At 44.4% G+C, this 15,817-nt stretch overlaps 1 protein-coding gene across 2 annotated transcripts in view; it reads right to left on the minus strand.

Annotated features, from left to right (window-relative positions):
- KIAA1328 (KIAA1328 ortholog) overlaps window positions 1-15,817 on the minus strand; it is a 266,686-nt gene that overhangs the window by 50,159 nt on the left and 200,710 nt on the right. For both annotated transcript variants that reach the window (XM_063128321.1, XM_063128320.1), the window contains one exon: window positions 6,107-6,291. In XM_063128321.1, coding sequence (XP_062984391.1) covers window positions 6,107-6,291 — 185 coding nt within the window. The remainder of the gene's footprint in view (window positions 1-6,106; window positions 6,292-15,817) is intronic.

Raw genomic sequence — 15,817 nt, forward strand, 5'->3', positions numbered from 1 at the left:
AGTATATGAAAAGAAATACTTGCTTAGTTATTAAAATTGTGTGTGTATGGCTATCTCAGGGTTAAACAGAGAAAGACTATCTGTGGGCAATTACCTTGAGATAGAGGCTGTTCTGGGAACCTTGCCAAGATTCTAAGTTAGCCTCATCACAGCTGTATGTAATGTAGATAAGAATTGTGTAAGATGTGTATATAGTTTCTCACTTGTGTAAAATGGACCTAATCACTGCTCTCTGATCACTGCTCTCTGTGTATGCCTCAGTGTGCTGATCTGAACTGATCTGAATTGAACTGCACAGAAGCCTGAAGGAAATAAACCAGCTCTGCTGTGTAAGACCTGCGTGATGTGTGTTTGTTTCTGAGGACAAACAGAGTTCCAGAGAGAGAAAAGTTCTGGCACAATAACCCAACAAAGGTTATGGGCCCAGTCCAGGCAGCCTAGTCCTAGACCAGCCTAGAGCCAGTCTAGTCCAGGCAGCCTACGCCAGCCTAACCCAGGCAGAAGAACCAGAACTTGGTGGGAACGGTGCAGTATCAGAACCAGGAGTCTGCTAAAACAGAAAACTGTTGATGAAGGAAGACATCAAGCTAAAGCCAGTGCTGCAAAGTCAGGAAAAATCTCAGTCGGCTGACTCTGAGGAGGACTCTGAGCAGGAGGACGGTGAGATACCAATTCCTAAAGCAGAGGGAATGGCAGGAGCTAATATGTCTGGTTTGCATCAATTGTTGGAAAAGCTGAATGACTCTAACTATGCATTATGGTCTTACAAAATGCAAATGTATCTGATTCAGGCTGAACTGTGGTATGTAGTCACAGAGGATCCACCAGATAGAGCAGATCCACAGAATGCTAAATGGTTTAAGGACGATGCAAAAGCAATGGCAGTTATTGCATTAGCTGTGGAAGACTCTCAAATTTCCTTCATTCAGTTTTTGAATACATCAAAAGAGTGCTGGAATGCGCTACAAGCTGTATATCAAAGAGAAACAGCGGGCAGTAAAATAATTCTAACCCGGAAGCTGTATGGAATGAAGCTGAAACCAGGGGAGTCTATGTCAAACCATTTGAAAAGCATGAGAGAAATCTTCAATCAACTCAGGGCACGAGGGATGGAGTTTACAACTATACACCAAGTCTATGTGATTTTGTCAAGTCTTGATTCATCGTACGACGCGGTTGTCACCATGATGGAAAGTCAAGAGGAGAAAAATTTAACCCTCGAGTATGTAGCTGGAAAACTACTGGAAACCTATGAAAGAAGACAAGCTTCAAAACAACAGAGCCTTAAACATCCTGTGGCTGAATTTCAACAAAGCCATAAATCTTCTGACGTGGTGGCTGCATTAAAGGCAAGGAAATGCTTTAACTGTGGTTCCACAGGACACTTAAGGCGGGATTGCAACAACAAGAAGAAAAAGCAGTCAACAGCAAAGTGGAGAGAAGAAAACAACATGAATGAAGCTGAATCAACAAAGAAGTGTCTTCTAGCAAGAGTCAAAGAAACAATGAATCCTTGGTTTTTGGACTCTGGGGCTTCAATAAGTATGGCAAAAGACAAACTTTCATTTGTAACCTTGGAAACTTCTACTTCAGAGCAAAAATGTGTTACCCTTGCAAATGGAACAAAAATCCAGATTTGTGGTGTGGGTAATGTATATTTTGATTGTCTGGGAGTTGAACTACAAAGTGTTTTATATGTACCAGAATTGGAAACAAACCTTCTAAGTGTGTTTCAGTTAACAGAAATGGGGTATGAGGTTTGTTTTACTGAAGAAAATTGTACTATAAAACAGGGAAACAAGGTGTGTGTGCAGGGAATAATGAAAGATTCTTTGTATGTGATTAATACTTGTACAGAAAATGAAGTTGTAGCCAGCAAAGTCACAACAAAAACAATAGCCAATTGCAAACCACACCAAGAGTGTATCCATTTAACTCATAAAAGGTTTGGTCATGCTAACTATGAAATAATTTCTAAGATTCCAGAATTGTGTGAAGGGGTGAAAATCAAACCATGTTCTAACTATGTAGAATGTAATGTATGCAGTGAAACCAAGTGTCATAAGTCAAACATTCCAAAACATAGTGAGAGAACAACAAAAAGAATTTTTGAATTAATTCATGCAGATCTTGCAGGTCCTTTTGAGACAAGTCAAGGAGGAAACAGATTTTTCTTGTCTATTGTTGATGATTACAGTAGATTTGGATTTGTATATGTGTTAAAACAGAAGAGTGAAACTTTTGGAAAGTTTAAAGCCTTTGTTAAGTGGAGTAAAAATAGATTTAAAGAACCTATAGCTAATCTAAGAACGGACCGGGGAGGTGAATTTCTTAGCAACCAATTTAAAAAATTCCTCAGTGATGAGGGTATACAACATGACCTTACTGCTCCATATTCACCATTTCAAAATGGAGTTGCAGAAAGGAAAAACAGAACCTTGCAGAACATGTTAAGAGCTCTATTGAGAGAGTCAGGATTGCCTAATCTGTTCTGGGCAGAAGCTTTGTCCACCTCAAATTATTTGTTAAACAGGCTTTACCACTCTGTACATGAAAAAACTCCATATGAAATGTTTTACAAAAGAAAACCTAGAGTGTCACATGTAAGGGTTTTTGGAAGTAAATGTTTTGCTCATATTCAGAAAGAAAACAGACCAGGAAAACTAGCTCAGAGAGGTTTGGAATGTAAACTGTTGGGATATGATACACAAACAAAAGGCTATCGTTTGTGGTCTCCATATCACAAAAGTGTAATTGTGAGCAGAGATGTAGTTTTTCATGAACAAATGCAGGAAACAAAACAGTATGTAAGTTTGCCTGTAGAACAGAAAGCTGTAGAAACAGAAGAAATTCCTGAACAATCTCAGCAAGAGAGGGAGGGGGAAGAAACTGTAGAGGAGGAAACTGTACCTGTAACTATGCCAAAGCGACCAGAAAGGGAACGCAAAGCTCCAATTCGTTATTCAGATGAATACCAAAGCAAACAGGTTTCTCATAGAGCTTTACTAATAGCCTATGAACCTACTTCATTTGAGGAAATTCAGGAGATGGAACCTACAGAAGCTCAGGGCTGGCATGAAGCAATGTCAGAGGAAATCAGAGCAATGGAAAAAAAATGAAACGTGGGAGCTAGTACCTTTACCTGAAGGTCGTAAAGCCATTACCTGTAAATGGGTATTCAAAGTAAAACAAAATGAGAAAGGACAGGTGGAAGGTTCAATGGTAAAACACAAAGAGATGCTTTAAAGCTAGGTCTCAGATTGTAACACAATTTAAACAACATGCGCAAGAGGAGGACTGTTAAGTATATGAAAAGAAATACTTGCTTAGTTATTAAAATTGTGTGTGTATGGCTATCTCAGGGTTAAACAGAGAAAGACTATCTGTGGGCAATTACCTTGAGATAGAGGCTGTTCTGGGAACCTTGCCAAGATTCTAAGTTAGCCTCATCACAGCTGTATGTAATGTAGATAAGAATTGTGTAAGATGTGTATATAGTTTCTCACTTGTGTAAAATGGACCTGATCACTGCTCTCTGATCACTGCTCTCTGTGTATGCCTCAGTGTGCTGATCTGAACTGATCTGAATTGAACTGCACAGAAGCCTGAAGGAAATAAACCAGCTCTGCTGTGTAAGACCTGCGTGATGTGTGTTTGTTTCTGAGGACAAACAGAGTTCCAGAGAGAGAAAAGTTCTGGCACAATAACCCAACATAAACACCTTCCCTCAAATTAAATTAAGGAAAGAGAGATAGGACATGGCTGACTTAATATTAAAATAATGTTTCTTAAGACCCGAAGAAACAGAATCTGAAAATATTTAGATATGTTCTGCTATTTAATGAGCGTTTTTCACTTGATATTCGCTGTTATATTTACTGGATACTGTATGATACCTCTATTCTATAGCATTTAGACTGGCAAACTGAAACAGAAGAAAAAACTGAAAGCCTCAGTAGTAAACTGAACAGGGTTTGGAGGCTCCTACCTGGCTGCAGAGTGAGCCTTGAACACAGGAAGGCAACAGAAACCTGAACCCTCTGAAACAAGTTCTGTGAATGCATGCAGCCCAATATACCTGCCATGGGAAGGCTTTTCAACCTGCCAGCTGTAACTGAATCATGGACACGTACTGCTGGAGAGGAGAGGCGTGAAGAAGGCGGCTCACTAGGGCCTGATTGTCACGTTTAAAGCCTTTGTAAAACGTATGGTAGGCTGATGATATGAGCAGTTGTTTTACCCCTTTGGGAAACCTGGATATCAGCTCCCCAAAGCACATTGCCAAAACGTAAACTGAAACACAACTCTTCAGGTTACGCTTTAAATTTCTGTAAAGCTGACCAAGACCTGTGCTGCATGAGAACGCAGCCTTCAATGGTCTCAAGGAAACTGAAGGGGGGGACCCCATTGCTAGATTTAGTGTTCCGGGGCCCCTGTCATCTGCCTGGTGCAGTTGCCAGCGCCTCGCTCCTGGGCACTCCCTTTCCATGCCAAACTGAGCGTGGGCAGCATCCAAAGGAAGAAAAATGCTCGGGACCATCTTAGCCAGTAGCCATCATGACAGACATTTGACCACCTATGCTGGGGCTTTTGAAATCAGCTGGTTTTTTAATTAGGTCCTGGTATTTTATTGCAAATGTGATTTGTTTTGCTTCTGCCTCTTTTAAGTTGGTTTAAAAGCTCTGGTTGTCTGAGCTGGGAGTTGGAGGTACTGCGTTGCAGTGGTTCCGCTCCTACTTGGATGGCCGATTCCAGAAGGTGGTGCTGGGGGATTATTGCTCTGTGCCGTGGCTCCTAAGCCATGGGGTTCCACAGGGCTCTATCTTATCCCCTATGCTGTTTAACATATACATGAAGCCGCTGGGGGAGGTTATCCGGAGATGTGGACTGAGGTGTCATCAATATGCGGATGATACCCAGCTCTACCTTTCCTTTTCATCAAACCCAGGTGAGGCAGTGACTGTTCTGAACCAGTGCCTGAGCACGGTAATGGACTGGATGAGGGCTAACAAACTGAGACTCAATCCAGACAAGACGGAGGTACTGTTAGCGGGTGGTTCATCTGTCCGGCGAGGTGATGTTTGCCCTGTCCTGGACGGGGTTGCAGTCTCCCTAAAGGATCAGGTCCGTAGTATGGGGGTGCTCTTGGATCCAGAACTGTCACTTGAGGCACAGGTGAACTCAGTGGCAAAGAGCACCTTTTATCAGCTCAGGCTGATATACCAGCTGCGCCCTTATCTGGACAGAGATAGCCTAGCTACAGTTATCCATGCTCTGATAACCTCTCGCTTGGATTACTGCAATGCGTTATACGTGGGGCTGCCTTTGAAAACGGTCTGGAAACTTCAACTGGTGCAAAACAGGGCAGCACGGTTACTAACAGGGACTGGCCGACGAGACCACATTACGCCAGTCCTTTTCCAGCTCCATTGGCTGACAGTCCAGGTCCGGGCCCGATTCAAAGTGCTGGTATTGACATTTAAAGCCCTAAACGGCTTGGGGTCAGGCTATCTGAGGGAACGCCTCCTCCCATATGTACCTGCCCGGACCCTAAGGTCATCCTCAGGGGCCCTTCTCTGTGAGCCCCTGCCAAAGGAAGTGAGGCAGGTGACTACCAGGAGGAGGGCCTTCTCTGCTGTGGCACCCCGGCTGTGGCATGAGCTCCCTAAGGAGGTTCGCTTGACACCTACATTATATGCCTTTAGATGCCAGGTGAAGACCTTTTATCCCAGCATTTTAACAGTCTATAAATACATTTTAACTTGGTGTTTTAAATTTGTAATTTTGCATTGCTGCTGTTTTTAATCTGGTTGAGCTTTTATATTGTATTTTATATTATGGTTTTTTATACTGTTGTTTCATACTTTGAATGGTTTTAATTTCTGTGAACCGCCCAGAGAGCTCCGGCTATTGGGCGGTATAGAAATGTAATAAATAAATAAATAAATAAATGTCAAAGATTTTACATCATGTTTCGATTACGAAACATCGTGAAGCATCTAGAGAACTTTGGCTATTGGGCAGTGTGGAAACGAAATGACAGCAGGGGAAGAGAAAGCACGAGGTGGCCTCTAGGGACGCCTGCCTTGGCAGGGGCAGAACTTACCTCTTCTTGGCCGGACAGCTTCCTCCTTCTTCGCGTGCTCCCAAAGGACTTCACTGTCCCTGCGGGCGCTGAAGCCAACGCTTTTCTTCCCAGAACTGTTCCCTCCGACGCTTCCTGGCGTTCTGCAGCCTTTCCCAGATGCTGGCGTCTTTGAAAGGCGACCTTCACAGTGAGGCTTGGAGAAACTGGAAGTGGAAAGAAGAAGTCAAGTGTCACGTGTTTTATCTATCTATCTATCTATCTATCTATCTATCTATCTATCTGTGACACTGGTATACCACTGAAATACAATAAACTCCCTCAGCAGTTCACAATACATCTTAAAATACATTTAAATCCAACGTTAAAACACAACCTTTAAAAAGACACTTCCAACTTCCAGTTACAGGAAAAACAACGCAAGGAGGAGCAGAATGGGGTGCCGTGATTCATTTACTTACAGCCCAGGGAAAGCCTGAGTGAACAAGTGTGTTTTATTTATTTATTTATTTTATTTATTGCATTTTTATACCGCCCGATAGCCGAAGCTCCCTGGGCGGTTCACAAAAATTAAAACCATTCAAAGTATAAAACAAACAGTATAAAAACATGATATAAAATACAATAAATTATTGCCAAAACCGTGTGCTCTACCATCCTACTGAGATGGTTATATTTCATGAGAAATTTTGATAGCCTGTGTCTTTTCTGTCTAAGTTTCTGAGCCTGAAGGGACATGCAGTTGAGCCTGCAGTCATGAGATCTAGCAACTTACTTTTAGTGGAAAGCTAAAACGAAAGAAATGTATTTATATTACCCAGGTACCGTCATTGCATTATCTACTATCAAAAAATAAATCAAACCATCACATTAAATCTTTACAAGGAAAAATAATCTTAGACTACAATGGGTTCCCCAACTTTTAGATGTGTTGGACTACAAAACCTCCCAGCCAGCATGGTCAACAGCCATACTAAGGAATGATGGGACTGGTGTTTAAAAGATGCCATATTTGCTGTCTCCCAAACTACATGAGGGAGGTTTTTCCAGAGGGTGGGTGCCACTACAGAGAAGGCCCTGCCATCGGGGTACCTCATGGTGAAATTCCGTCCTCTCTCTCCCCGCTTTCCTGCCCCCTAGGATTTCCCCCTAAAGATTTTGTGTAATTCGGCAAATACAGAAAGGCTCCCATGTGCATAGAATCATAGAATAGCAGAGTTGGAAGAGGCCTACAAGGCCATCGAGTCCAACCCCCTGACCAATGCAGGACTCCACCCTGCATCCACCTTGCACCCTGCAAACAGCTCTCTCTCTCTCTCTCTCTCTCTCATTTCTCAGTGGGGCCCTTTCAGCTACAATCCTCTAACACTCCTTGGCCGTGTTTGCTATTATAAGGGGTGCTGGGACTTGAATATCATAAAGATATACCTGTCTAGAGCAACGCCTATGGCCAACTTCAGGTGTGTTACCGAGGTGTGTTACCAAAGGTCACTCTCCCCACCCCTGAGATTGAGGGGAGACATGATAGCACTCTTCAAATACTTAAAAGGTTGTCACACAGAGGAGGGCCAGGATCTCTTCTCGATTCTCCCAGAGTGCAGGACACGGAATAACGGGCTCAAGTTAAAGGAAGCCAGATTCCGGCTGGACATCAGGAAAAACTTCCTGACTGTTAGAGCAGTGCGACAATGGCACCAATGACCTAGGGAGGTTGTGGGCTCTCCCACACCAGAGGCCTTCAAGAGGCAGCTGGACAACCACCTGTCAGGGATGCTTTAGGGTGGATTCCTGCATTGAGCAGGGGGTTGGACTCGATGGCCTTGTAGGCCCCTTCCAACTCTGCTATTCTATGATTCTATGATTCTATGATTCTATGATTCTATGATTCTATGACTCTATGGGATTGGGATGCACAGGTATCCCAATCCTGTCTCCTGGAGAAAGCTATCTGGCTTCTACAGCTTGCAAAGAATGCTCCTACCTCAAAAGAATCTCTTTTACCCAGGAGTTTCAGCACAATTAGCACCGTTTAAAAGATATTTAAGAAGCCAGTCGTTATTTTGACACTTTCTGGGTTTCTAGGGTAAAGCTTTAATTAGAATTGATAGCCCTGTTTTCTGAAGAGGGTGACCTTTGACTTGCAAAATTAGTGGGAGGAAGTTACTTTGCTGGAACACTCAAATGGCTTCTCTTGACAAGGCAAGGTTACCTCTAGGATGGAATATTGCTTTCAGGGTTGAGTAGCACTACAAGTGCCAGAGAGAGGGGAAAAATTAAATTGCTAATTTTAAAGGACAGGATGGAAAAGAAATAAAAAACGCACCGCATAGCAAGACTCGGCTAACAAGGCCTTGGGGTCTGACCCTTCAGCTCTGAACACGAGCAAAAGCCTGGAGGGCCAGAAGTTAAGAAAGAAAAGGATTAATATCAAGTGTGGATTTCAAGGGCGTCAACACTGTAGAGCCTCAAAACGTGAGGCCGTCCTGCCTCTGAAGGCCTGAGCGGTCCATGGAGGTGGGGAGAGCTGTTCACAAACGTCCCACTGCATTTGGGGCACGGGTCGACACAGTCCCAGACCCTCCCACCCCACCCAGTCAGCAGTGAAGGGCGCTTCCAAACCCCACCATCCGTCTCCAGAAATTCTTGTGTCATTTTGGTCAATTCGATTTTCGCACCTCTCTCTCTCACACACACACACCTCCTTCAAGCCCCTCATCAAAGCCCACCTTTTCTAGATGGCCTTTGGCTTACCCTGCTAACCTTCTTTCCCAGTTTTACGAAACTGTAACAGCGTTTACCTGTGCTCACCCCTCCCTCCATTTTTTATCTCACATTGTCTACTTTAGCTTGTACAGTCTCTGAAGGACTGGGTCAACACTGGGTCAACACTCAGGACAACACTCACTCTGCAAGGTGCCCTGCAACCCACTCACCCACCTGTCTTTCTCCCTAACACACCCAGATCTGGTTCACACAATGACAGAGGGTCCAGGCTACCTGTGGGATCACCTTCTCCTGTACAATCCGCCCCACACACTCAGGTCATAGAATCATAGAATAGCAGAGTTGGAAGGGGCCTACAAGGCCATTGAGTCCAACCCCCTGCTCAATGCAGGAATCCACCCTAAAGCATCCCTGACAGATGGTTGTCCAGCTGCCTCTTGAAGGCCTCTAGTGTGGGAGAGCCCACAACCTCCCTAGGGAACTGGTTCCATTGTCGCACTGCTCTAACAGTCAGGACGTTTTTCCTGATGTCCAGCCGGAATCTAGCTTCCTTTAACTTGAGCCCGTTATTTCGTGTCCTGCACTCTGGAAGGATCGAGAAGAGATCCTGGCCCTCCTCTGTGTGACAACCTTTGAAGTATTTGAAGAGTGCTCTCATGTCTCCCCTCAGTCTTCTCTTCTCCAGGCTAAACATGCCCAGTTCTTTCAGTCTCTCCTCACAGGGCTTTTTTTCCAGATCCCTGATCATCCTGGTTGCTCTCCTCTGAACACGCTCTAGCTTGTCTGCGTCCTTCTTGAATTGTGGAGCCCAGAACTGGACGCAATACTCTAGATGAGGCCTAACCAGGTCCTCTGGGAAGAATCTACTTCAGCTAGTACAAACTAGATTAACAACTGTTACCCAGAAGACCTTCTTTTCTGCTGCTCCCAGACTGTGGAATGGCCTGCTGGAGGAAATTCGTCAACTTGACGGTCTTTTAGAATTTAAAATAGCAATAAAGACTGATCTATTCTGGCAGGCCTATCCAGTGGAATTTTAGAATGTTTTAAAGGACCGCAATACCTGATGGAACGCCTCTCCCGACATGAACCTACCCGTACAATGCGCTCAACATCTAAGGTCCTCCTCTGAGTGCCTACTCCGAGGGAAGCTTGGAGGATGGCAACAAGGGAGAGGGCCTTTTCGGTGGCGGCCCCCCGACTGTGGAATGATCTCCCCGATGAGGCTCGCCTGGTGCCAACACTGTTATCTTTCAGGCGCCAGGTCAAGACTTTTCTCTTCTCCCAGGCATTTAACAGCATTTAACAACGCTAAGTTTGTTTTTTAATGAACCCCAGAATTGTTGTTTTAAATGGATGCTGCTGTTTTTATACTGTTGTTTCTATGTCTCTGATAGTTTTTAAATTTTGTATACTTTTCATGTTTACTGGTTTTTAGCTTTTGTGAACCGCCCAGAGAGCTTCGACTGTGGGGCGGTATATAAGCGTAATAAAATAAATAAATAAATAAATAAATAAAGATGTTTGCATCATGTATGGTATGTTTTTAATCAATTTTTAATATGTACTTTATATCATGTTTTTATACTGCTTGTTTTATACTTTGAATGGTTTTAGTTTTTGTGAACCGCCCAGAGAGCTTTGGCTGTTGGGTGGTATAAAAACGCAATAAATAAATAAATAAATAAATAATATAAGCCAGAGTGTCTGAGCCACCTAAATTGCATAATTACTCCCGCAGGTAATTCAGGTGCAATTCAGTAACTCAGGGCCAAACTAGACGAGATATTAACTGCTTGACTGCAGTCCACGTGCACATTTTTTGTTACACAAATAGCAGCCATGGGGGAAGCATGAGCAGCTTTGGGTCCGTGGCGGATGGAGAAAGGAGCTTTCAATTCTCTCTCTGCGCCATGAAGCTATTCGCACTTCAAAGGGAATCTCCACTGGTGTCAGTGCTGGGAAAGGGCGGGGTGGGGTGAAACGTACATCCAGAGGCATTGACCCCATTCAGAAGACACCTTAAACTATGGCTTTAACCACGGTGAATAAGGCGGGTTTAAGGTGTCTTCTGAACAGGAATGTACGAATGTGCATGTTAGTTGGATACATACAATCAACATATACTTTAGAGGGATTTTGCCTGGATTTTAATTAATTAATGATGCTTTGAAACTTCCCACTCTTAAATTCTGAGATCAACTAGCAAGACCCCTGCTCCAACAGCAGGACCACCACAAAGTGTGGTAGTCGTCTGCAAGGAGCAGAGCCTTTTCGGCTCTAGGAACATAAGGATCAGACTAAGGGTCCATCTAGTAGACATGATATCGCTCTTCAAATACTTAAAAAGTTGTCACACAGAGGAAGGCCAGGATCTCTTCTCGATTATTCCAGAGTGCAGGACACGGAATAACGGGCTCAAGTGACAGGAAGCCAGATTCCAGCTGGACATCAGGAAAAGCTTCCTGACTGTTAGAGCAGTACAACAATGGAACCAGTTACCTATGGAGGTTGTGGGCTCTCCTACACTAAAGCCCTTCAAGAGGCAACTGGACAACCATCTCTCAGGGATGATTTAAGGTAGATTCCTGCATTGAGCAGGGGGTTGGACTTGATGGCCTTATAGCCCCCTTCCAACTCTACTATTCTATGATTCTAATCCAGCACTCTGTTCGCACAGTGGCCAACCAGCTGTCGACCAAGAACCCACAAGAAGGATTAGGAGTGCAAGAACAGGCTCCCACCCATCTTCCCAACCAGCTGGTGTATATAGGCTTACTGCTTCTAGGTCTAGAACTGTGGAACGCTCTCACTTGGGAGGTTCATTCACCCACTTCGCTTCCCACCAAACTTATGGGAGCAGAATTTTATTATTTCTGCTAAATTTGTTATATGTTTGGAGGTGGAGTTAATATTAAAAGGCTGGTATATTTTGTACTTTACCTTTTTATAAACTGCCTTGGAACTTTTACTGAAAAGGTGATATTTAGATGAAAACTGAAATTAATCTGGGAAAAGACGCTCTAGCCTGAGACACTGAAGAGCTCTTGGCCAATCAGGACAGACAATACTGGGTTACTTAGACCAATAGTCTGACGGTATCAGGCAGCTCGCTATATTACATGTTTTATAGCAAGTACATCAATAGGTTCATGGCCTTCTCTGTCAGGAAAGCGCTTCACGGTTGTAGGTGAAGAAGACCTCAGGGTCTGCCCCAGCTGCATCCCTCCACTCCGTGGGCCATCTACCATCAATGGCCCTGTGAGAAAATTACCTGAGAAAATTATTTATTTATTTATTTATGACATTTATATCCCGCTCTATATCAATAAGATCTCAGGGCAGCATACAGATAAAAGCATACAGTATGAAAACAGTAAATATACACAGCTAAAAACAAATTACACCATAAACCAAGTGAAAAAGACCATAGAATCATAGAATCATAGAATAGCAGAGTTGGAAGGGGCCTACAAGGCCGTCGAGTCCAACCCCCTGCTCAGTGCAGGAATCCACCCTAAAGCATCCCTGACAGATGGCAGCTGGATAACCAGATATATAATTTAAATTCGGTAAAACTATTAAAACAGTTAAAACAATGTGCCTAGTGAATTCAACCATTAAAGGCTTTGTTAAAAAGCCATGTTTTCACTTGGCGCCGGAATAAAATCAGCGTTGGTGCCAGTCGGGCCTCCAAGGGGAGGGCATTCCACAGCCGGGGTGCCACCACAGAGAAGGCCCTCTCCCTTGTCCCAACATAGCGAATGTGTTGTGCTGGTGGGATGCGGAGGAGGGCTCCTCCAACAGATCTCAAGTCTTGGGCAGGCATATATAAGGAGTGGCGCTCTCTCAAGTATCAAGGTCTCAAGATGTTTATTGTGACGTTATTACTTGTATATTTACCCATAAGCTACCTCGGAAGGATATGTATCCCGAAAGGCAGGATATAAATTATTGCAATAAATTAATAAATAAATAAAGTGAAATAAAGATGTTGAACAAGGTAAACGCACGGGGAAGGGGGGGAATCCTACGGGAGAACACAGGAAAAGGGGGTCATCAGTATAAAATGGCTACCCACCACACTGTTTTTCTAAGCTCCGCCCAACCAATATGGAACCCGCCCACCCCAAGACTTGCCCTGTAGCCAGATATCGCTTTTCAGCTGGAATGACACATTTTTAAATGTCACTCAGGACCTGCTTCTTAGGATTTGCATTCCTTAAGAAGTGAGGGGGGTGAGGGGGGGGGAGAGAAGGGGGGGGAGAGTTAACCTTTTGTTTTATTGAATTAAAATGCCACGGAAATGCTGATGTAGTCTTCAGAGACTAAAATACTTTTACCAAGAAGAATAGCTGTCATTTATTAGACACAAAGAACAATTATTTGATAGGATGCTTTCTGACAAAAACCAGATTGGTATTCTCGTCATAGAAAAAGGCATTGGGGGGGGAGTGAGGGGGGGGGAGAAAACCCGGCACAGACCTCTGAGACTTGAATAATTTAAAGCTGCATTTGGTGCAATTTGAATTTTTCTTTAGGGAGGCAAAGTTAAATACCTTTAATTTGTTCTAATTATTTCAAATTTGCAAGTTAATTATGGCTGATCATTAAATAACAAAAAGGACCATCATCTCCATAGAGTTTTACCTCCTACCCTCTGCATTACTTAAGCTCGATTTTAGTATGCATGAATTAACTTTCTAAATAATCGCACGGTTTGACTAAATGGCTTCAGTAAAATGAGCTCTGATCCTCAGAATAAGCATTAATGGACATTAGGAAGGCTACTGGGACCCATGTTGCTTACATTATAAGTATTTTTAATGGGGTCTTATTTACTAATCTTTATATACTGCTCAAGTTAGGGCACTAATACAGCTTCATTAGTCTGCTTTAGCAGAGGGGGAAAATGTCACTTCTTCAAAACACTAAAGCCAATGTCTGCTCAGAGGTAGCTAAATTCATTTTTAAATTAAGGGAAGCCAAGTATGATGGAATTTAACTTGTTTCGGAGCAGCCCATCCTGATGAGTCTATCTAGGCTAATGGCAGCCCTGGTCCACCAAAAGGAATTTTACGGGGCCGCCAAAGTGCTCAGCTACCCAAGCGGCAAGAGAGCCTTTTCCTCCACTTACTGCCGGCACCCAAACGTTCGCGCCAGCCCCCCTGCTCCACGCTCGGCTGGCTGGCTGCTTCCCAGCCATGAATTCTGAATTTGGAGGCTCACCTTTTCCTGAACCCTGATCTCATCATCCATTTCGCAGGACTGATCAGAGGTATCCAGAGAACATTAAGCCAGCAAAGCGTTTGGAAGCCGACTAGCGCGAGGGCAGCAGCAGAGGCCCTCGGATATTGATTGCGCAACAGATGGCCGCTGCAGCGTTGCCCTCCTGCACCCCAGCTGAGACCACAGGCTTGGGGGCTTAACTCACGGACAACCTGACAGATTGCCTCGCTCGGGCTCGCCTTAATTGGCTACACCGTTCTGTTTCTGGTCGTCAAGCGCTGTCAGGTGTGATGGCTGCAGAGGCTCCGTTTCTGCCGCTCTGAAGCATAAACAACGATGCTGAAGTAGATGCGCCATAATACATCTGGGGATGTCAGATTAAGTCCCCGCAAACTGAAGGACTGTTTGTCAGTCTGCCCCTGAACATCTCTCTCTCTCTCTCTACGTGGCACAGGTAAAGACAGCTGAAACCAGGAGGAGGAATTCCAGGGGATGAGGTCGTATGCCTAAATTTGGTGGACTTCTAACAGAATTGGATCCTCACACTGATGCTGCCCCAAAATATGCAGGGGGAGGGTTCTGGGAGCTGCGGTCCTAGCATCCTGTGGTCCTAGCATCCTGTGTTTCAGTGGTCTTCAGATATGCTGAGCCTCATGAGGCCTTCATAGGGGGAGCTCTAGAGAGGAAGGTCATTAACTTGCACCACCATGCACAGGCCTTTGCAAAGTCTGGAGCCTGCATGAAGGTTGTTCACCACCACTCCCAGATTTTTTATTTTTATTTTTGGGTGCAGGAGAGAATCTGCACTGTACATCTCGCACTTCTCCCAAAGAGTCCCAGATGCTCCTGAGCACTAGGAAAGGGGTTATGGAGCCTCTCCCCCTCCTAGTCATCCACTCCCAATTACAGCTTCATGTGGATGCTTTTCATCCTAAAAAAAAAACGTTGAGAGGAAAGGAAAACCTGTGGAACTGCCCGTCACATGTATTTTCATCCAAAGACTTGGCCTCTGGCAAGTCTCCAGGAGGAGGGTTTTCCGTCACTGAAGGGCAACCACCAGGAACATCGCTCCGCCTTGGAGGGCGACAAAGGTCAGCCTTGGCCGAGTTCAACAACTGCAGTAGGATCTAGAGTAGGGAAGTCAGACGAATCCATCCAGGGGACGGAGATCAGCAAGCTTTCATCAGCTCAGCCCCCCTCGGACTTTGGCTCATTTCCCCAGAATCTGGTCCAACTTGACCTGCACTGAGTCAGACCAGCGTATGGATATTGGGGAGAGGGTGTCTATTGACAAAAGAAACGGGGGGGGGGGAATTCCCAGGAATCTTTTGGGCCCTAAAAGGGTCAGATTTGCAAATGAAAGACATCTAGAGTTAGAGACTACTTCTCAGATATGTTGGTCCCAAGTCTGTTTAGAGCACAGTAGCCTCAACTCTTAGGTAATGCAGGGTTGATTTTTTTCAACAGCCTAGACCTCTGAACACCTTATGAACCTGCCTGTAGCTTAAGGACAGCTTCAATGGTATCCCCTGGCTGTCAGAAGTATGGTTGGTGGGCATGAGAGACAGGGCCTTTTCTGGGGTGGTGCCAAACCCATGGAATGCCATCCCATGGCAGATTACCAGGCACATTCTCAGCTCATATTTAGATAGGCACTCAAGAGAAGCTTCTTCCAGGAGGGTCTTTGGCTGAAAACAGTTGCAACATTTGAAGTGTTTACTTTACTCACTTTGATGCGGTTGTGATTTCTATTCCACTGTTATTATGTCTGTTTGAGAA

This window comes from Elgaria multicarinata, chromosome 6 (genome assembly GCF_023053635.1).
Source record: "Elgaria multicarinata webbii isolate HBS135686 ecotype San Diego chromosome 6, rElgMul1.1.pri, whole genome shotgun sequence".
NCBI lineage: Eukaryota > Metazoa > Chordata > Lepidosauria > Squamata > Anguidae > Elgaria > Elgaria multicarinata.